The 20,773-nt window shown below is 41.1% G+C and overlaps 2 protein-coding genes across 2 annotated transcripts in view; both read left to right on the top strand.

The window, feature by feature from the left end:
- Positions 1-20,773, top strand: part of LOC100774296 (ATP-binding cassette sub-family G member 3) — a 42,192-nt gene that overhangs the window by 10,878 nt on the left and 10,541 nt on the right. Inside the window, exons 6-10 of the mRNA XM_027387699.2 lie at positions 2,086-2,222; positions 11,830-11,981; positions 12,993-13,094; positions 14,329-14,579; positions 16,572-16,654. Coding sequence (XP_027243500.1) covers positions 2,086-2,222; positions 11,830-11,981; positions 12,993-13,094; positions 14,329-14,579; positions 16,572-16,654 — 725 coding nt within the window. The remainder of the gene's footprint in view (positions 1-2,085; positions 2,223-11,829; positions 11,982-12,992; positions 13,095-14,328; positions 14,580-16,571; positions 16,655-20,773) is intronic.
- LOC107980146 (60S ribosomal protein L9-like) lies at positions 19,988-20,661 on the top strand. Its single transcript, XM_035452909.1, has one exon. The coding sequence runs from the start codon at positions 20,018-20,020 to the stop codon at positions 20,594-20,596; it is 579 nt and encodes a 192-aa protein (XP_035308800.1). The 5' UTR covers positions 19,988-20,017; the 3' UTR covers positions 20,597-20,661.

The raw sequence follows: 20,773 nt of genomic DNA, 5'->3' as shown, positions 1-20,773 counted from the left end.
TTGAGCACTGACAGGCATGAATGCATTCATCCTCTCTGTGCTCTTGACTGGAGGTAACCAGCTCTATATTCTTCCTGCCTTGGCTTTCCTGTAATGGGGGAACTATACTTTTGAGCTGTGTAGAAATAAGATCTTTTCCTCATTGTGTGTGGTATATTACTTATGATTTATTAACACTTGCCTGAGAATTCAGATAGCAAAGTCATCCAAAAGCCATGGAATCCAGGCATAGACTTTAAATCCCAGGATTTTGGATTAAGAAGTAGACAGATCTATGTTAGTTCAAGGCTTCACTGAGGTACAAGAAATAATCCAGTCCTAAAGAGAAACATCTCATGCAATGATGATCTCAGCACCTGGGATCACAAGCCTTTCATCCCAGGACTCATGAGATGTATTTTAGACAGGAACAGGGTCTCAGAGAGAGCATTCATTCTCCACCCACATTGAGGATAGGAAGACATTGAAGTCTCAGGATTCTCCATCCATGCTGAGGAGAGGCAGCAGTCTGAGGTTTGGTGGAGCCAGGATGGCCTTTCAGTGTGAGGTAGAGGTAAGAGCTAGTTACTGGTAGCTGGCTGCTTTGCTTTTGTCATCTTCACCTTGAAGCCTGAGCCCCAATGTCAGTCTCTGGATCATTTATTTATCATGCTACATCCTTGTTTACCTTTGATCTAAGCAACTGGCCAGAAACTAGGATATGTTTTTTGTCCTCATTCCCTGCTTCCTTATCTTTTGTCAATATCTATTCTCAGACCCTGTGTGAGGTTTTGTAGAGACAACCTTGTGCAAGGGTAACAATGCATGGACCAAGAGATGCCTCCTGTTGAGACTTTACAGGATCAGTAAAAGTAATAATAGCTAAGTTATTTCTTACTGACATATTTCAAAAGAATATTGTATAGTACTTCATCCCTGAATACTTAGTTTTTATCCATTAAAAACAAGGATATTTGTTTATCTTAACAATTCCACTTAACAATTCCAACATGTTCTTGATATTGTCAGCCCTGTCAGGCTATAACCATTCACATTCCCCTAATGTTCTTATTATTACGTTGTTTATAGAACTTGATAGGCACTGTATTTGTTATATGCTTCAAGATTATAATATCAAGATTGCTTCCCTCTTCTTGTGTCACCAGAATCATCCTGCCTGTCACATGACAGCCCATTTAGAAGGTTCTATATAGATGTCTGCTGAGCAGACAAGTGGGGTACAGATGAAAATGGCATTCCCAGACTAGGATTCTCATGACTCCTGTGCTGGGTCCTCCTTAGAGTCAGTGAGCAATAGGAAGATACTGTCTCTTGACTCCCATGATACTTCTCCGCAGTCATTTATGAGATGTTTGTCTTGTTGGGAAGAACAATAGAAAAGCTGAGAATCACCAGATTTTCTTTTTTTCACCAGTGATGGAATTTTGTGTGCTTTGGCTCTGTTTATTAATGTTGTTTTATATTCATAGTAAGATACTTTTTTTCTATGTTTAAGAATAACCAGCCCTTGTCCTAAAGTGCTTATTGGTTTTTAATGGACAACAGAGAGAGGTATTTATTAACCATTTAGAGTCATGAAATGTAATAAATTGCAAGAATTTTAATATAACTTTTAAATGATAAATTTCAAAAAACAAAGCCTCTCTCTCTCTCTCTCTCTCTCTCTCTCTCTCTCTGTGTGTGTGTGTGTGTGTGTTTGTGTGTGTGTGTGTGTGTGTGTGTGTTGGGAGGTTGTTAAATGACCTCTAATTTACTAGAGATACTTCATCTTCTATCTCGATTCTTAAGCATGATTCCACTGTGCCAGTCTGGGACTTTGATAACTCATTGTCCTAGAATATGTGACTTGATAAAGAACAAACAGCACCTGTCATTAATGTGGGCTTCATGTCAAATCTGACCTGAGCCTCTTTCTACTCCTTTTGGAAAAGAGGAACGCCTTCGTCTTCTCCCAGATGCCCACCCATACCCTGCTCCTCAGGATAATGATATAACAAAGCTTTTTTATTGCTGGGACCAGCTAGTTCACCAAATGATGGTGACTGTGGTTGTCCTCATTGATAATGATGGTGTTTGGTGCTTTAGCCTAGATCTAAGGAGCTCAGGAAGAGGACCAGCATAGCAATGGAGCTGGTCGCCGAGCATCCCATTTTGTTCTTGGATGATCCCACCATGGACTTAGACTTGAGAACTACTACTGATGTCATCTCAGTCCTGAGAAGGTAAGTGCCCAAGGAACATTAGTTTCATTCACTCAATACCTGGTCACTTGTGTGCATTTTGGTTCAGGAGATTCAGAAGTAAGCAACCGAATTCCTCCTTGTTTATTAGAGGGAAACTTCCATTAACAAGGAATATACATCAAGAACCATGAAACAAGAGCATAGGGAAAGATGGCTGTGGCAAAGTGGAGTACTGCTTTGGTGGAGCACTACTTTTTTTTTTATTCTTTTATTAGTTCAAATTAGGAACAAGTTTGCTTCACATGTCAATCCTTTCTCCCTCTCCCTCCCCTCCCCCCAACATCCCACCTGCCGATAGCCATGCCCCCTCCACTCCCCAGGCAGGGTAAGGCCCTCAAAAGGGGCTCCCCAAAGTCTACCACATCATCCTGGGCCAGGCCTAGGCCCTTCCCCATGTGTCCAGGCCAAGAGAGCATCCCTTCACAAGGGATAGGCTCTCAAAATCCCTTCTTTTATTTTTTAAGACCTTACATATTTAATACAGTGCGTTACCTTTGTACACATGGAAAAAAAATTAAGTTCAACATTTCTAGACCATTATGGCTGTTAATTTTTGTACAATGGCAAATCAACAAGGTAAACTGGGATACTTTTTTCCAAAGTTGACATCACACTTAAAGTTTCCAAAAATTCAAATTATATATATATATATATATATATATATATATATATATATATATATATACCAATAATGGCAGTATGCTATGCATCAATAGCAGCAACAGCTTTTCCAGGTTCTGCAGTCATTTGAACAAAATTGTAGAGACATCCAGCACACTCCATTAAAAAAAAAGTAAAAAACAAAATCCCAGAAAACAGCACAGTTCTGTTACTCTTGTGGTACCTGGCACCATTTTTTTTTTTAATTAGCTTCTCAATCATCATCTGGAAGGAAACCATTCTGAGCAACATCATTAAAAACAGCTCTGATAAAGCATGGTCACTACTATGTATCATAAAGCAGGTCCACATATGAGTGAGTACATATCATGTTTGTGTTTTTGTGATTGGGTTTACCTTGCTCAAAATGGTTTCTTCGAGTTCCATCCATTTTCCTGCAAATTTCAAGATTCCATTGTTTTTTTCTGCTGAGTAGTACTCCATTGTGTAAATGTACCACATTTTCTCTATTCATTCGTCTGTTAAGGGGCATTTAGGCTGCTTCCAGTTTCTTGCTATTACAAATAGTGCTGCTATGAACATGGTTAAACAGATGTCCCTGTTATATGAATGTGCTTCTTTTGGGTATATGCCTAGGAGTGGAATTGATGGATCTTATGGTAGACTCATTCCCATTTTCTTGAGGAATTGCCATACTGATTTCCAAAGTACAAGTTGGCACGCCCACCAGCAGTGGAGGAGTGTTCCTCTTCCTCCGCATCTTTTCCAGCATAAACTGTCATTGGTTTTTTTGATTTTAGCCATTCTGACAGGAGTAAGATGGTATTTCAGAGTTGTTTTGATTTGCATTTCCCTGACAGCTAAGGATGTTGAACACTTTCTTATGTGTCTTTCAGCCATTTTAGATTCTTCTATCGAGAATTGTCTATTTAGTTCTGTACCTCATTTTTTAATTGGATTGTTTGGTGTTTTGGAGACTAGCTTCTTGAGTTCTTTGTATATTTTGGAGATCAGCCCTTGTCACATGTGGGGTTGGTGAATATCTTTTCCCAGTCTGTGGGCTGTCGTTTTGTCTTGCTGATTATGTCCTTTGCCTTACAGAAGCTTCTCAGTTTCAGGAGGACCCATTTATTAATTGTTGATCTCAGTGTCTGTGCTACTGGTGTCATGGTCAGGAAGCAGTCTCCTGTACCGATTAATTCAAGAGTATTTTCCACTTTATCCTCTAGTAGGTTCAGTGTGGCTGGGTTTATGTCTTTGGTCCATTTTGACTTAAGTTTTGTGCAGAGCAAAAGGCTTGGGTCTATCTGTAGTCTTCTACATGTTTGTATCCAGTTATGCCAGCACCATTTGTTGAAGATGTTCTCTTTGTTCCAGCATATAACTTTGGATTGTTTGTCAAAAATCAGGTGTTCATTGGTGTGTGGGTTAATTTCAGGGTTTTCAACTCTATTCCATTAGTCTACCTGTCTATTTTTGTGCCAATACCAAGCTGTTTTCAGGACTATAGCTCTGTAATAGAGCTTAAAGTTAGGGATGGTGATGCCTCCAGAAGTTCCTCTATTGTACAGGGTTGTTTTGACTATCCTGGCTCTTTTGTTTCTCCATATAAAGTTGAGAATTGTTTTTTCAAGGTCAGTGAAGAGTAGTGTTGGGATTTTGATGGGGATTGCATTGAATCTGAGGATTGCTTTTGGCAAGATTGCCATTTTTACTATGTTGATCCTGCCTATCCAAGAGCATGGGAGATCTTTCCATTTTCGGGTATCTTCTTTAATTTCTTTCTTTAGAAACTCAAAATTCTTATGGTACAGGTCTTTCACTTTTTTGGTTAGTGTTACTCCAAGGTATTTTATGTTGTTTGTGGCAATTGTAAAGGGAGATGCTTCTCTGATTTCTTTCTCCACCAATGTGTCATCTGTATATAGTAGGCCTACAGATTTTTTTAAGTTAATCTTGTATCCTGCCACTTTGCTGAAGGTGTTTATCAGCTGTAGGAGTTCCCTGGTTGAGATTTTTGGGTCACTTACGTAGACTATCATATCATCTGCAAATAATGAGAGTTTGACTTCTTCCTTTCTGATTTGTATTCCCTTGATCTCCTTTTGTTGTCTTATTGCTCTAGCTAGAACTTCAAGGGCAATATTGAAGAAGTATGGAGAGAGTGGACAGCCTTGTCTTGTTCCTGATTTTAAAGGAAATATATTGAGTTTCTCTCCATTTAATTTGATGTTGGCTGTTGGCTTGCTGTATATTGCTTTTATTATGTTGAGGTATGTTCCTGTTATCCCTGATTTCTCCAGGACCTTTATCATGAAGGGATGTTGGATTTTTGTCAAAGGCTTTTTCGGCATCTAGTAAGATGATCATGTGATTTTTTTTCCTCAGTCTGTTTATATGGTGGATTGCGCTGATGGATTTTCATATGTTGAACCATCCTTGCATCCCTGGGATGAAGCCTACTTGACTGGGTGGATGATTTCTCTGATGTGTTCTTGGATTCAATTTGCCAATATTTTATTGAGAATTTTTGCATCAATGTTCATGAGGGATATTGGTCTGTAGTTCTCTTTCTTAGTTGTGTCTTTGTGTGACTTGAGTATCAAGGTTATTGTGGCCTCATAAAAAGAGTTTGGTAATGACCCTTCTGCTTCTATTGCGTGGAATACTTTGAGGAGAATTGGTATTAGCTATATTTTGAATTTCTGGTAGAATTCTGCACTGAAGCCATCTGGCCCTGGGCTTTTTTTTCTGATTGGGAGACTTCCAATGTTTTTCTGATTGGGAGACTTCTAATGACTGCTTCAATTTCATTAGAGGTTTTAGGTCTATTTAAGTTGCTTATCTGTTCTTGATTTAATTTTCATAAGGGAAATCTGTCCAGAAAATTGTCCATTTCCTTTAGATTTTCAAATTTTGAAGAATATAAGTTTTCAAAGTATGACCTGAATATTCTCTGGATTTCCTCTGTGTCTGTTGTTATGTCCCCCTTTTCATTCCTGAATTTATTAATTTGCATGTTCACTCTTTGTTGTTTGGTAAGTTTGGATAAAGGTTTGTCTATCTTGTTGATTTTCTCGAAGAACCAACTTTTTGTTATATTGATTCTTTGTATTGTTCTCCTAGTTTCCATTTTATTGATTTCAGCCCTCAATTTGATTATTTCCTGGTGTCTGCTCCTCCAGGGTGTATTGGCTTCTTTGTTTTCTAAAGCTTTCAGTTGTGCTGTTAATTCTTTAGTGTGATTATTCTCCTGTTTCTTCATGTGGGCATTTAGCGTTATGAACTTTCCTCTTAGCACTGCTTTCAGAGTATCCCACAGGTTTGGATATGTTGTGTCCACATTCTCATTGAATTCTAGGTAATCTTTAAGTTCTTTTTTTATTTCTTCCTGGACCCATGAATTGTGCAATTGGGTGTTACTTAATTTCCATGAGTTTGTAGGTTTTCTGTAGTTCTTGTTGTTGTTGAATTCTAATTTTAAAGCATGGTGGTCTGATATGACAGAGGGTTATTTCAATTTTTTTGTACTTGTTGAGGTTTGCTATGTTTCCAAGTATGTGGTCGATTTTAGAGAAGGTTCCATGTGGCGCTGAATAGAAGGTAAATTGTTTTATATTTGGGTAGAATGTTCTATAGATATCTGTTAAGTCCATATGGGCCATAACCTGTATTAGCTCTTTTGTTTCTTTGTTAATTTTCTGTCTGGTGTTCCTGTCCAGTGGTGAGAGTGGATTGTTGAAATCTCCCACTACAAGTGTGTGTGGTTTTATGTGTGATTTGAGTTTTAGTAATGTTTCTTTACAAACGTGGATGCCTTTGTATTTGGGGCATGAAGGTTCAGAATTGAGACTTCATTCTGATGCATTTCTCCTGTGATGAGTAGGAAATGACCTTCTTCATCTCTTTTGACTGATTTTAGTTTAAAGTCCAATTTATAGGATATTAGGATTGCTACCCCTACTTGTTTCTTGGGTCCATTTGATTGGAAGATCTTTCCCCAACCTTTAATTCTTAGGTACCATCTGTCTTTGATGTTGAGATGAGTTTCTTGTATGCAGCAGAAGGAAGGATTCTGTCTTCTTATCCATTCTGCTAATCTGTGTCTTTTTATAGGCAAGTTAAGACCATTAATGTTGATGGATATTAATGACCATTGATTATTGTTCATTTGTTTTTGATTTGGTGATGGTGGCGAAATTGTGTGTGGGATCTATCCCTTTTTTCTTTTGACTGTTGGTAAGTTGGGATTATCTATTGCCTATGTTTTTCTGGTTGTAGTTAATTTCCCTGGGTTGCAGTTTTCCTTCCAGTACTTTCTATAGGGCTGGATTGGTGGATTATGTATTGTTTGAATCTGGTTTTGTCATGGAATATCTTGTTTTCTCCATCTATAATGATTAAAAGCTTTGCTGGGTATAGTAGTCTGGGCTGGCATACATGGTCTCTTAGTGTAGGTAGAATATCTATCCGGGACCTTCTGGCTTTCAGTGTTTCCAAGGAAAAGTCACGTGTGATTCTGATAGGTTTGCCTTTATAGGTTACTTGACCTTTTTCCTATGCTGCTCTTAATATTTTCTCTTTGTTGTGTATGTTTGGTGTTTTGATTATTATGTGGCAAGGTGACCTTTTTTTTTGGTTCACTCTATTTGATGTTCTGTAGGCTTCTTGTGTTTTCATTGGCATGTCTTTCTTTAGGTTGGGAAAGTTTTCTTCTATGATTTTGTTGAATATGTTTTCTGTGCCTTTGAGTTGGATTTCTTCACCTTCTTCTATACCTATTATTCTTAGGTTTGGTCTTTTCATGGTATCCCATATTTCCTGGATATTTTGTGATAGGGATTTGTTGGACTTAAGATATTCTTTGGTTGATGAATCTATTTCTGATAGTGTGTCTTCAACTCCTGAGATTTTTCTCTTCCATCTCTTGTATTCTGTTGGTTATGCTTACATCTGTGTAGTTCCTGATCACTTACCCAGCTTTTCTATTTCCAGCATTCCCTCAGATGGTGCTTTCTTTATTGTCTCTATTTCAGTTTTTAGGTCTTGAACTGTTTCCTTGAGAGATTTTTTGATATCTTGTATTTTTTGGTTTGTTTTGTCTTCAATTTCTTTAAGGGATTTTCTCATGTCCTCTTTGAGGTCCTCTATCATTTTATGAAGATGTTTTTAAGGTCATTCTCTTCTGGTTCATCTGCATTGTGATGTTCAGGTCTTGCTGGTGTATGGTTCCTAGTCTCTGGTGGTGTCATATTGTGTTTTCTGTTGTTGGATGTGCTTTTTTACTTTGTCCTCTTCTCATCCTTTCTTCTGGTGGGTGTAACAAGTGTTTCTTTTTCTCCTGGTGGGTGTGGGACCAAGGTTTTCTTCTGGTAGATGCAAACAGATCCAATACTCTGATGTCAGTCCTCTTCTCGTGGATGGAGGTGTCACTGTTACTCAGGTGTCTGCAGTGTTCGGGCGTGCCGGGTCTCTCCAGGCCGGCAATTGGAGGCAGAGCTGTCATCCGGCCTCAGGGTGTCGGATCCCGCTGCCTAACTTGGTCAGGTACTCAGGTCGCTTGCCTCAGATGACTCTGAGCAGCTATGACAAACAGGAGCCGGAAACAGCTCCTGGCCTACCTGGGCCGGCAGATGGACGCCAGGCTGCCTCTGGGTGTTCGGTGTTCGGAACCCGCCGCCGAACACGGTCTGGCACGCCGGTCACTTGCCTCAGATGACTCTCGGTGGAGCACTACTTTAAATTGCATGTCCCCATAACCCTCAAACATGTGACCAGTGAGCTGGGGTGTGTGGGTGAGAGCTCAGCAGAGTGCTGGATGGAGGGAAAACTCATTTGTTCTGAGGCAAAGCACATTTGGTGTGTCTGGTACATTTGCTAGACCAAGTTGACTAGAACTTGGTGGCCTGAGGGGATGAAAAGTTCCTAGAGCAGTGTCAAGGACAGCACAGACTGGGTGAGTCAATAGAAGTTAACTTTCTTACAGTTCTGGATCCGGGAAGCCAGGCATTAAGGTATCCACAGGCTGTGTCTGCTGCAGCCTGGGTCACTGATTGTGGATGGTGTCCTCTCTCTCTTCATGTGTCTATGCACTGATCTCCAAATGGACACCAGTTACATTAGGACACACTAGTAATGTCATTCTAACTTAATGACCTTTTTAAAGACTCTGTCTCCATTATAGCCACATTCTAAGTTCTTATATGTGAGGTCTTCCACAAATGAGTCTTTAGAAGGACACAAGTCAGCCCTTCACATTCACAATTGGTCATCCAACCTGTGGTTTCTTCCCCTGCTCTGAGAGCAGACTCAGGCCCTGATATGCTGTGTTCTCCTTGGTCTCCAATACTCCTGGAAGTACATCCTAGTGGTAGAACTATTTTAATTTTTTTCATTCTATCTATCTATCATCTATTCATTTTTATTGTGTGTGTGTGTGTGTGTGTATGAGTATGTGTCTGTGTGTGTGTGTATGTGTGTGTGTGTGTGTGTGAGTGTGTGTGTATGTCTGCACATGGGTTCCAGGGACTGAACTTGAATCTTTAGATTTGGCATCAAGTTCCTTGGCTTGAAACTTGATCATCTAATCATACTGTGGTTGCTATGTTACATGATATAAAAGTATAATTTTTCCATTTGTGATTTATTAATATCTGACAGGTAAAGCATTTAACTGTTTTGCCATTATTCTGCCCTTATCTCCTCTCTACCAATCAGTTTTCCTACTTAAATTCAAGGTGTACACTACCATGTGTTACAGAAACTCTTTCCCACCAGCCTGGTTCCACAGACATGTCAGCCCCAAATGAACACACAAAGACTTATATTAATTATAAACCTATTGGCCAGTGACTAGGGCTTCATATTGGCTATCTCTGTCTTAATTATTAACCCATTTCTATTAATCTATGTATTTCTACATAGTCTTATCTGACCAGAGAATACCTCACTGGTGTCCTCTCTTCCAGGGATCACATTTTGACTCCTCTTTGCCTACACTTCCCAGAATCCTCCACATCTCCTAGACCTGCCTATCTTGCTGCCCTACTGGTTACAGTATTTTATTCATCAACCAATAAGGCAAACATACATACAGAAAGACAGCTCTGATCATCTCCTCTTTTCTGTCTAAATTAAAAGAAAGGTTTAAACTTTAATATAGTAAAATTATATATAACATAACAGTTATCAAGTAAGAACTATAGTTACAATATTTAGTTCATGAACATTTAGTAAGATTTAAAGAAAATATTCTATCATCTATCCTATCTTTGTGAGTCTAAAGTCTTATATGTAACTTACCTTTTATCCTAACTAAGGAAAACTATAACCATAATGTAGAGGAAAATAACTGTGCACTGGATATGGATATTGATGGTTAATTTATTAAGGGGAAATCACTTACATAAGAAACTGATAACCCAGGTTAGTCTCAGCAGTACTCTAAGACCCGACTGGAACCTGGTGAGAGGACAAGCACCCCTTTCTTGAGTCCTTGATCCCACATGCCCTTTAAACACCTGTGGCCACACTCAAAAGGGTCAGCACCACAGATACCTAGAGATCTCTCCCTATGCCATAATTGTCTTCAACTCCATCAAAGCCCACAGAAGGAAAAGATATAAACTCTAGAATTGATAGAGACATCTTGCTTCTTCGACAGTCACCTGAGGTTCTTCTGTAATGTTAGGGCATCCATCTCAGCCCGTAGGCCATATTGTGTCTGGCAGCCTTCTCGGTAAGGTAGGAAGTTTTAAACTGTTTGTCTGTGTTGGCAGTTTGTCTGTCATTTTTCTCTGTGTCCTGCAGAATGTCCGGCAAACAGAGCAAAGGAAAAACAAACACTTCACTCACCTGTCTTTCCCATCCTCCATCACCTCTTCTTTTGTAGTAGTGGCACTGGGAGCTGCAGCATGACGTAGAGTGGACCCTCCCATCTAAACAGCTTTAAGTATTGACTCATTGCATAATTAATGAGTTGTTGGTGAGGTTCAAGGCCTCTGGCTTCTGGTACACCACCAATGCTGGACCCGCACTGAAACTCCTCAGGCTGCTACCCTGAGTCATGGAGATCCTGGACCTTTGTCTCTGCAGGGTTGGTCCCTCCATGAGCTCCAGCAGGTCACAGATGGGGTAGATGTTGGGATGGGACAACTCAGAACCCTGGATGTGTGCCTGGGTGGTAGCTGAGCTGGTCAGTCCATGACAGACATGCATCATACCCGGATTTTATGAACATATTTTCAAAGCAGCTTTAAACACTGTTTTGGGTTATTGGTTCTCCTAACTTCCTGAAATGGTAGTTCAGCTTATTTTTTCCAGTCATGGAATTAAACAAATGATCAAATCCCAGGCTTGCCCCTCCCTAACTGTGACACCTTGGTCACAGTTCTAAGCCTTATCACCAAAAAGGGTGAAATTATAATAGAATTGCCTTAAGCCGATATTGTGAAGATTGAAATGAGGTTATTGCTGAAATGTTTAGCAGGGAGAGCAAGGTTAGGAATTCGAATCAGATTATCAGAACAGTGAAAACCAGTTCCCAAAGAGACAGAAAGTAAATGATTAGAGGGAATTGTGCATACAGTCATAGTTGTAATATTTGCTCTGTCATTGATGAGTGAACCTGTCCATCACCTGGGCTGCCTGTTCATGATTTGGACTCTTTGCACTGACTCCCAGATATTCCAACTCAGTGTCTAGAACACGGCCAGGGATTTTCATTGTCAGTAACACTTGAGTGGACCCTGGACTACTAACATCCCACACAGTATAAGTCCTAATATTTAAATAAAAGCTTTAGCTTGGCTACCTATCAGGTGATAATACAAATGTGATGAGGTGTTTTAAGGAAAATTCAAGCTGAAATGGGAACAAAGAGTATAGCTTCCAGAATAAAACATTTTGTAGAGAATGTCAAGGTTCCTCTGTGCAGTGACTTAGGTTTTTCCCTCTTTAAACTTAGGATGTCTATGAGGGGACGGACAATCATCTTCTCCATTAATCAGCCCCCGTACTCCATCTTCAGATTTTTTGATAGCCTCACCTTAGTGGCCTCAGGAAAAGTCATGTTTCACGGCCCTGCACAAGAGGCCTTGGAGTACTTCACATCTGCAGGTATGGCTGGCTTTTGCTGTGAGAGCTCCTTCATTCATAGGATCTGGGAGAAGAACAGGGGTTCTCAGGACTTCGGATTGACCCTCATGCAGACATGCTGTGTGTGGGTTTCTCCACATTAAAGACCTTTGGTTGACGTGGTGACAGGATTCTGTTAGTTGTGAGGCACAGGCTTGTTGTTCAGGTCTCTCTTCTTTCTCCTGTCCTGTATCACACCTGTGTCACAGTATTTTTACTGAACCACTTGTTCTGCTTCCCGGTCATGTGACCTTCTTGATTAACATGCCAGCCTCAGGCCCAGTTATCAGTCATTGGGACAGCTTTGGGAAGGCCCAGTGTCCTCATGTTCTTGCTCAAGTAGCAGATGGTGGTTTTCAGTTTTCCCCACTTGTGATCTGACTTGGAGGGGCTGGAGATAGCACTTAACTTAGTAACTTTGCGTTTCAGGCTTAGGCAATGTGGGCTCCTAGAGAGGCTCAAAACTGACTGTTGTGACTCATGATTGTCATCTGCCTGGTTTGTTCAGAGTCAGATTCAATGATGACATATTTCTTAGTGGTTCATGCTGCCAGTTACATCTTAGTGAAATATGAATACATTTATGGATGATTTTCTTGATGCTAAATATAGATTTAAATATTTGCCATCTATCACTCTTATTTGTTTTTGATTAATCTTTGTCATTTAAAATTATACAAATATTTGTGAGACTTTGGAGTCCTATAAAAATGGAGGCCACATTCAAATGATTTTTTCATAAGAAGAGTTCACATACGTATGAATATCACACGTATAAATTCATAAATGAATATAGACATATAATATGTCTATATACATTAGACTGGGAAGCACATATTTTTTAAATAGTATGAGTGTTATATAATAGGAAAGGATAAATTAGTGGGAGAGGAGAAGAAGAGGAAGAAGTTCTTAGATTCTGTCTCCCCTCTCCTTTCCCACTCTCTGAAAGAGGGTCCTCAGGTTTGTGTTCATAGCCTACCTTCTTTGTAGGTTACAACTACGATTCCCACAACAACCCTGCAGACTTCTTCCTGGACATCATTAATGGAGGTTTCTCTGCTATATTAGACACAGAGGAAGATGGCCATGAAGGTATGTGAGTCTTCTAGAGTCAGATTTTTGCCTAACTGATTTCATTAAAACACAACTGTGGTTCCTTAGAATAAAGCTTTTTATGTTAATGCAGATTTTTCTCTCTGTTTGTGCTTCCTGTTTTTTATTTACCTCATAAAAGTACATGTGCTCATTGTTTGTCCTATTATTCTTCATATTGTTTTAGATAGTTTGCTTATTGTAGACAGACTTGCCCTGAATGCGTGCCCCTTCTCACTCACATCCCAAGTACAGGTATTACAGGGTAAATTGGCTAATTTTATGTCAATTTGATACAAGTTGAAGTCTGAGATTGGGCTGTAGGCAAGCCTGCAGGGCATTTGCTTAATTAGTGAGAGATGGGGAAGGGCCCAGTCCATTGTGTGTAGGGCTGTCTCTGGGCTGGTGGTTCTGGCTTCCATAAGAATACCGGAAGAGCAGACCACAGGGAGCTAGTCATATAAACAGCACCCTCAATGGCTCTGCATCAGCTCCTGCCTCTAGGTTCCTGTCCTGTGTGAGTTCCTGTCCTGACTTCTTCAGTGATGCACCATCATGAGGAAGAAGAAGTGAGATACCCTGGACCACCCCAACTTGCTTTTGTTCATGGTGGTCCATGACAGCAATAGAAACCCTAACTAATACACAGGGCTATGTCACCATGTCTGGCTTTGTCTATAACATATTAAAAACCAGATATTTGGAGATTTATACATTTGTATGTACATTCATTTGAAGCAGAGAGCAGGGACCAGACTTGTAGGTTAAGACGTGTATATCCATCAGGGAAGAAGGACTTTGTTAAGAATCAGGGATGGGAAAAGGCCACTCAGTCAGCTGTGCCCATGGGATAATGACAGTAGTCAGGTCAGTTAGGGACACTTTTCCAATCTGTAAGGGAATTACACAGGACTAGTTTTATTATGCTCAGATTGTGGTAGGTTGAAGATATAGCTTGGCTGGTAGAATGCTTGTGTAGATTGCACAAAGACTTGAGTTTGGTTCCTAGCACCATATAACTGGGTGTGAAGGTGCATGCCTGTAATCAGAGTGCTTGAGACAGAAACTGGAGGACCTGAAGAAGTTTAAGGCCACCCTTGGCTTCCTAGCATCTTCGAGGCCAGTACATGAGACTGTCTTAGAGAAAAACTGGTACATAATTTATGAAAAGTATGTCAGAAAAATCAGTTAAATTATTGTCTGTTTCTTGTCTTTATGCACTTTTATCCTAAAGATGACAAATACAAAGAACTTTCTGGGAGACAGCACCAAGTCACAGAAAATTTAAGCAATATGTATACCCAGTCCTCCTTATACAGTGAAATGAGAACTCAACTGGTTTCACTCTTGGAGAAACAGAATGCAGAGAGGAGCCCAGCCTTGGAGGATGTCACCTGTGTCACCCCTTTCTGGCATCAGCTCTGGTGGATTATCTGTCGGTCATTCAATAACGTCCAGGGTTTTTCATGGGACACTGCGATTCAGGTAATTTAATGAGTTATTTTAGTTGTATTGTGCGGCAGAGACAGCCGTATCTCTGTGAGTTCAAGGCCAGCCCCATCTCCAGAGCGAGTGCCAGGAAAGGCTCCAAAGCTACACCAAGAAACCCTGTCTCGAAAAAGAAAAAAAAAATTGATTGTATTGTGGAAAACTCAAGTGGGAGCAATTTGATTCTGAGTGAGTCTACTTCAGGGTCACACTTGTCTTCTACTCCCTTCCATGTATTTGTCCTCTCCTCTCTATATAGCATGTAGAAATATGCAAAGCTGGGCAGTGGTGTCGCTTGCCTTTAGTACCAGCACTCAGAAGTCAGAGGCAGGCTGATCTCTATGAGTTCAAGGCCAGCCTGGGGTCTACAAAGCTACACAGAGAAACCCAGTCTTTAAAAATCCAAGAACAAAAGGGAAATATTCAATAAAGCAGGTAAAACCCAATTTACATTTTACTTTCAGAAAATGTTTTTAGTGATAGATTTTATTTAGAGGAACTATAATGCCTAATCCCGTAGGAAATTTAATTCAGGGAGTACAAATGATACTTCAGCCCTCCTGGGAGTTCCTCACACCTGTCTACTTTAATTCACCCTGTGCATTTTTCAAGTTCAAGTCCAGGGAGAAAGTAAAGGAGGAAAAGGCTTTTTCTGATGCAACTTTTCCTGAGGGTGGATGGATGGTAAGTGGATAAATAGATGAAATTGTAGTGTGTCAGTCCCTCCCCCAACTTGGCCATCTGCATCCTTCATATTCCCATCCCCCATCTCCTCCTTTTTACCTCCCTCCCAGCTTACCCAGGAGATCCTAACTATTTCCCCTTCCTGGTGAAAGACCTCAGAAGAGGTACTTTTGTAGAAGGAGACCCGCACCCAGGAATCAGGGAGACCACGGACTTGGATGCAAAACCGCAAGAGGTTTTATTGGATACGCGGGTACCGGGGCGACTTAGCTTCTGTGTGGCTAAGCGCGCCGAGCCAAGGAAGAGAGGTCCTTATATAGCAAAAGCGCAGTACAGAAGCGAAAAGCATAGTTACAGGGATTCTATTGGACAATTTAATGAGGTACAGAGTTATTTCAAATCAGCATTCTCCCAAGGTCTGGTAATCAGGCGAAACGGCCTTGGTTCTATCTCGTCTTCCTCCGCGTCCAGATGGCTGACCTTGGGACGGAGTGTTCCCCATCGGGCGGGGGCGCGGGGGCGGGGGCACCGGGCTGGCCTGCCTCTGGCCGCCTCTCGGTCTCCTCGCTCGACCCCAGCTCTGGGGCGCGCTGCCAGGCGGGCGGCCCAGGGGCGCGGGCCCCGCCGGGGTGAAGGCTTGGGAGGGAGCCGGTGGCCGGGCGTGCGGCAGCGGGGGAAGTGGAGGCCGGCGGGGTTGGGGATCGGGGAAGCGCAGGAGCCGAGGCATCCGCCGCCAGCGCCCCACCAGCCGCCGACCGGAGGAGGAGGCAAACTTGAGAAAGAGAGAGCTAAGGGGCGGGGTCTTTCACTGGGACCCTCCTTGTGTGTCCCCCTTAGGGCCCTCCTTCTTACCTAGCTTCTTTGGGGTTGTGGATTGTAGCCTGGTTACCCTTTGCTTTACCTCTAATATCTACTTATGAAGGAGAACACACTGTGTTTGTCTTTCTGCATCTCGGTTACCTCACTCAGAATGTTTTCTTTTTTCTAAACCAATCCATTTGCCTGCAAATTTCAAGATGTCATTGTTTTTTGTTTTTTCTTCTGAGTAATACTCGATTGTGTAAATGTAACACATTTTCTTTGTCCACTCTTTGGTTGATAGGCATCTAGGTTGTTTCCAGATTATGGCTATTACAAACCATGCTGCTAAGAACATAGCTGAGCAAGTACCTTTGTGGTATGAATGTGCTTCCTTTGGGCATATGCCCAAGGGTGAAACCATATATCTTAAAATAATGAACAGTGTGTAGAATGCTTTCTACTCCTAATGGAAATGTTTCCTTTTCCCTGTTTTCTTTTTGAAAGGCATTTTTCACAATCGTGCTGGCAGTGGTTTTGGGGACCATTTTATGTACCCTAAGAAATACTTGTACTGAAGTTCAGAACAGGTAAGCAAAGTTGGATCCTCATTTAGATCCAAGCTTATATAAATCCATTAAGAATCGGAATTCATGACAATAACAGAAGAAACACTTTATCATGTGATAAAATGTTTTGGTACATTGAAAGCTGAGTGGAAGTACTCACTTTTTCATGTAGGTTTGTGTGTAGATAGTATGGATCTATACACACCACACATTTCTCATTTTACAATTTTAGTGTATGGAGCAGCTTCATATTATGTGACCATCACCACACTCTAAACATAGGGCATCCTTTATCTTCCCGAATAGAATCCCATAGATCTGAAAGAAGAATCCCCATACCACCCACTCCTGATTCCAGGCATCAACCATTCTACTTTCTGTCATTGGCTATGACTAATGTAAGAGCCCTGAATTGGAGTCACACAAGTATGGTTTTTGGTTCTGTTTTGGTCTTGTTCTAGTTTGTTTTGGCTGGCTTATTTCCACTGGTGTAATGTCCTCAGGGCACATCAAAGTGTGGCATGTGTGGGGATTTCTTGGGCTCTGTAAGGCAGAATAATAAATAGTCCATTGTGTGTATTTGCTGTGTTGCTTCCCATTCACTGTGACTGGACATGTGGTTTGCTGTCACCTTTGGCTGCTGTGAACCATGCTGTTGAGTGTGCAAGCACATGTGTTTGAGCCCTGGACTTTACTCTTGAAGGTAGAAAGCTAGAGCTGACAAATCATAGGCCATGTGTTAACTTGAGGAACTTCTGCTCTGTCTCCAAATCCACTGTAATGTTTGTATCCTCAGGAGCAGAACATAGGGGCTCCAGTATGTCCACAGCTTCACTCAACCTATGTTCTTTCTTGTTTGGACTAAGATGTCTAAGAAAAATAGTTTGTGATCCACTCAATGTTTTATTAAGTGACTGAGGACCCATTTTCCTGTTTTAAATAGGAATGTTTTCCTTTCACTCAAAAATTATTTATTTTGTTAGTGTGTGTATGTGTGGGCACGTGTGTGCTACAGCATGCGTGAGGAGGCCAGAGGACAATAAACAAGAGCTGACCCCTCCACCGCAGGGGTTTCAGGGGTTGTACTCAAGGTCATCAAGCTTGGTGGCCATCATCTTAGCTGCTGAACCGTCTCACTGGCTCTTAATTTTCCCTGCTGTTGAGTTATAGTTATTTTGTTTATGAGATGTGAATCCCCCTCAAACACATGATCCACAGATGTTTCTTCCCTTCTGTGTGTTCCCTTTTTACTCTGTTTATAATGCTGTGGTGCAGAAAGGTTGTTAGTTTACCTATTTATTCTCCTTTTATTGCTCAGGTGTCAATTTTCTTGAATTTATTTGGATTGTTTGAATGTGTGTGAGTTTGGGCTAATAGGATGGGACTCAAATTTTCCTGACTTGTTAAATAGATGTCACTTTTGTGGTCCTTGTCTAATTTGAGCTATAATGTAACTTTAAAGATATGCTCCCATGTTAAATCTTTTAAATGACTACATAGTCCAAACATAGTTTAACACAAGAATCACAATTTTCAGAATTTTCACTGTATTTCATGTGTAGCACACCACTGTTTTCTCAACTGGGCTCCTGCTTGAGAACCACAGCCAGGGTACCTCCCAATAGGCAGAGAGGCTTGACTACCAAGGAAAAATGATTAAGAACTTCAGGAACATTCAGAGAGAGAGAGAGAGAGAGAGAGAGAGAGAGAGAGAGAGAGAGAGAGAGAGAGACTGAGTGAGAGAGTGTAGGTCCAGGTTTGTGTGAGACGTACTTCTGTTTATGTGGGTGTGTAAACATGTTCCTGTTGGTGAACATACATGTATCTGCATGTGGAGGTCAGAGATTGATGGCAAGTTTTCCTTGACCCTCCACTTTCTTTTTCAAGACAGTTCCCTCACTGAATATGAAGCTCATTGACTTGGCTAGGCTGGCTGAGTGATGAGCTACAAGCATCCACCTCTTTACCCTTCACTGGAGTTACAGATGTGAAGTTCTGTGCCTGGGTACTTCTACATGGACTCCAGGCATCTGAACTCAGGCTCTGATGGCTGCATGGTAGACATGTTGGTGAATGAGCCAGCTCCACAGCCCAACAAATCTGTTTTGACATGTGGAAAACAGCAATTAATTTTGGGGAAAAGAGAAAACATAAAAATCTCTTCTTCTGTGAGTTTCCTTCTGAGTGGATCAGAAGTTAGTCTGCAGTGAAGTGATTGTTGCAGCTATTTCCAGTCTGTCGTTGTTTCACCTTCCCTGAAGACCAAGATCTGAAAGCTTTCCAGATCTTCTAACACTTAGTTTGCACCCTGTATAGACAGCAAATCCTAACCAAGCACAGCATAGACAAGAATATAGATGGTGTAGATACTATCGCAGGATAGACGGTGTAGACCCCATCACAGGAAGCATTCACATATAAACTCTGAAAAACCATATGTGGAAATGTTCTTGGAAAATGCTGACACAAAGAAGAACTTTATTAACTGTTTCTTCATATTCTTCTTAGAAATTGTGAAATGCTCTTAATTTGTGTTTTTCACTTCCTCTGGTACTGGTATTTGACAAGAAGTTGGACGGTAGGACAATGTCCTTTGTGTGGGGGTTATTTCAGTTGCCCTGATTCTTTTGGTTAGTGTGCTGGTTAGTTTTGCCAACATGGCACCAGCAAGAGTCATATTGGAGGAAGAACCTCGACTAAAAACATGAGCCTATTAGATTGGCTTGTAGGTAAGACATGTGGGACATTTTCTTGATTAATGATGGATGTGGAACGGGTCAGCCCCTTTGGAGCACAGCTACCCCTAGGCATGTTGTTCTGAGTTGTGTAAGAATCAGGCTGAACAAGTCATGAGGGGTAATCCAGTAAGGAGCACTGCTCTGTGGCCCAGGTTCCCTCTCTTCCTCCAAGGTTCTGCCTGACTTTCCTCAGGGTTAGACTGTGACTTGAAACATGTAAGCTTTTCCATTCTCCTCAGATTACTCTTGGTCAGGGTATTCTTCACAGCAAAAGAGACCTAAGTAGGACAGTTGGAAACACTTCTGCAACATCATCTGTGGAATAAAGCTGTAAATCATTTTCAGGTTTAATATCAATATCTCCTTCATCAGTAATGTTTGGGACACCAGAGATGCTTCTCATGTTTGGATCCAGCATTGCCCTTGTACTTTGTACAACTGTATAACTAGGAACTAGGTTTGAATTTTGTTGCATATGAGCTCTGCTGGCTTAGTAGCATTTTAGTGTTGAGGTGGTAGCCAAAATTTTAGGGAAAGGCATTAAAAAAATAACTGGACACAGACATTTGTCCTGTGCATACTTACATGCCTATTAAAAATCATTTACCCAGAAGGACGTTCTCTCTTTGCCCCATCTACTGCGAGAATGAAGACCATTCTCAGCAATCAGACCGTCGACATTCCAGAAAATGTGGACATCACTCTGAAGGGGCGCACAGTCATTGTGAAGGGCCCTAGAGGAATCCTCCGAAGGGACTTCAATCACATCAATGTAGAGCTGAGTCTCCTCGGGAAGAAGAAGAAGAGGCTCCGGGTAGACAAATGGTGGGGTAACAGAAAAGAACTGGCCACTGTCTGGACCATCTGCAGTCATGTTCAGAACATGATCAAGGGAGTCACACTGGGCTTCCGCTACAAGATGAGGTCTGTGTATGCTCACTTCCCCATCAACGTTGTTATTCAGGAGAACGGGTCTTTGGTTGAAATCCGAAATTTCTTGGGTGAAAAATACATCCGCAGGGTTCGGATGAGAACAGGTGTTGCTTGTTCTGTTTCTCAAGCCCAAAAGGATGAATTAATCCTTGAAGGAAATGATATTGAACTTGTTTCAAATTCAGCGGCTCTGATTCAGCAAGCCACAACAGTTAAAAACAAAGATATCAGGAAGTTTTTGGATGGTATCTATGTGTCTGAAAAGGGAACAGTGCAGCAGGCTGATGAGTAAGACCTAAGTTAACCAGTTCCAGAAACAAGATCCTGAATTAAGTACTATTTGTGGTGTCTTTTGGGACAATAAAGACTTGTATTGAAAAAAAAATCACTTACCCAAATGCATGTGAAGTCTGATGTTCATTGGAGCAGTAGGTACAGTAGCCAAGTTAAAGAATTTAAGTGTCCACCA

The sequence above is a fragment of the Cricetulus griseus genome, assembly GCF_003668045.3.
Source record: "Cricetulus griseus strain 17A/GY chromosome 1 unlocalized genomic scaffold, alternate assembly CriGri-PICRH-1.0 chr1_1, whole genome shotgun sequence".
Taxonomy (NCBI): Eukaryota; Metazoa; Chordata; class Mammalia; order Rodentia; family Cricetidae; genus Cricetulus; species Cricetulus griseus.
The sequence above is the reverse complement of the archived record's forward strand: the minus strand, read 5'-3'. Positions and strand labels throughout refer to the sequence as shown.

What these genes read in the sequence shown, in the direction of transcription:
- LOC107980146 (XM_035452909.1), top strand. Translation starts at nt 20,018, where the DNA reads ATGAAGACCATTCTCAGCAATCAGACCGTCGACATTCCAGAAAATGTG.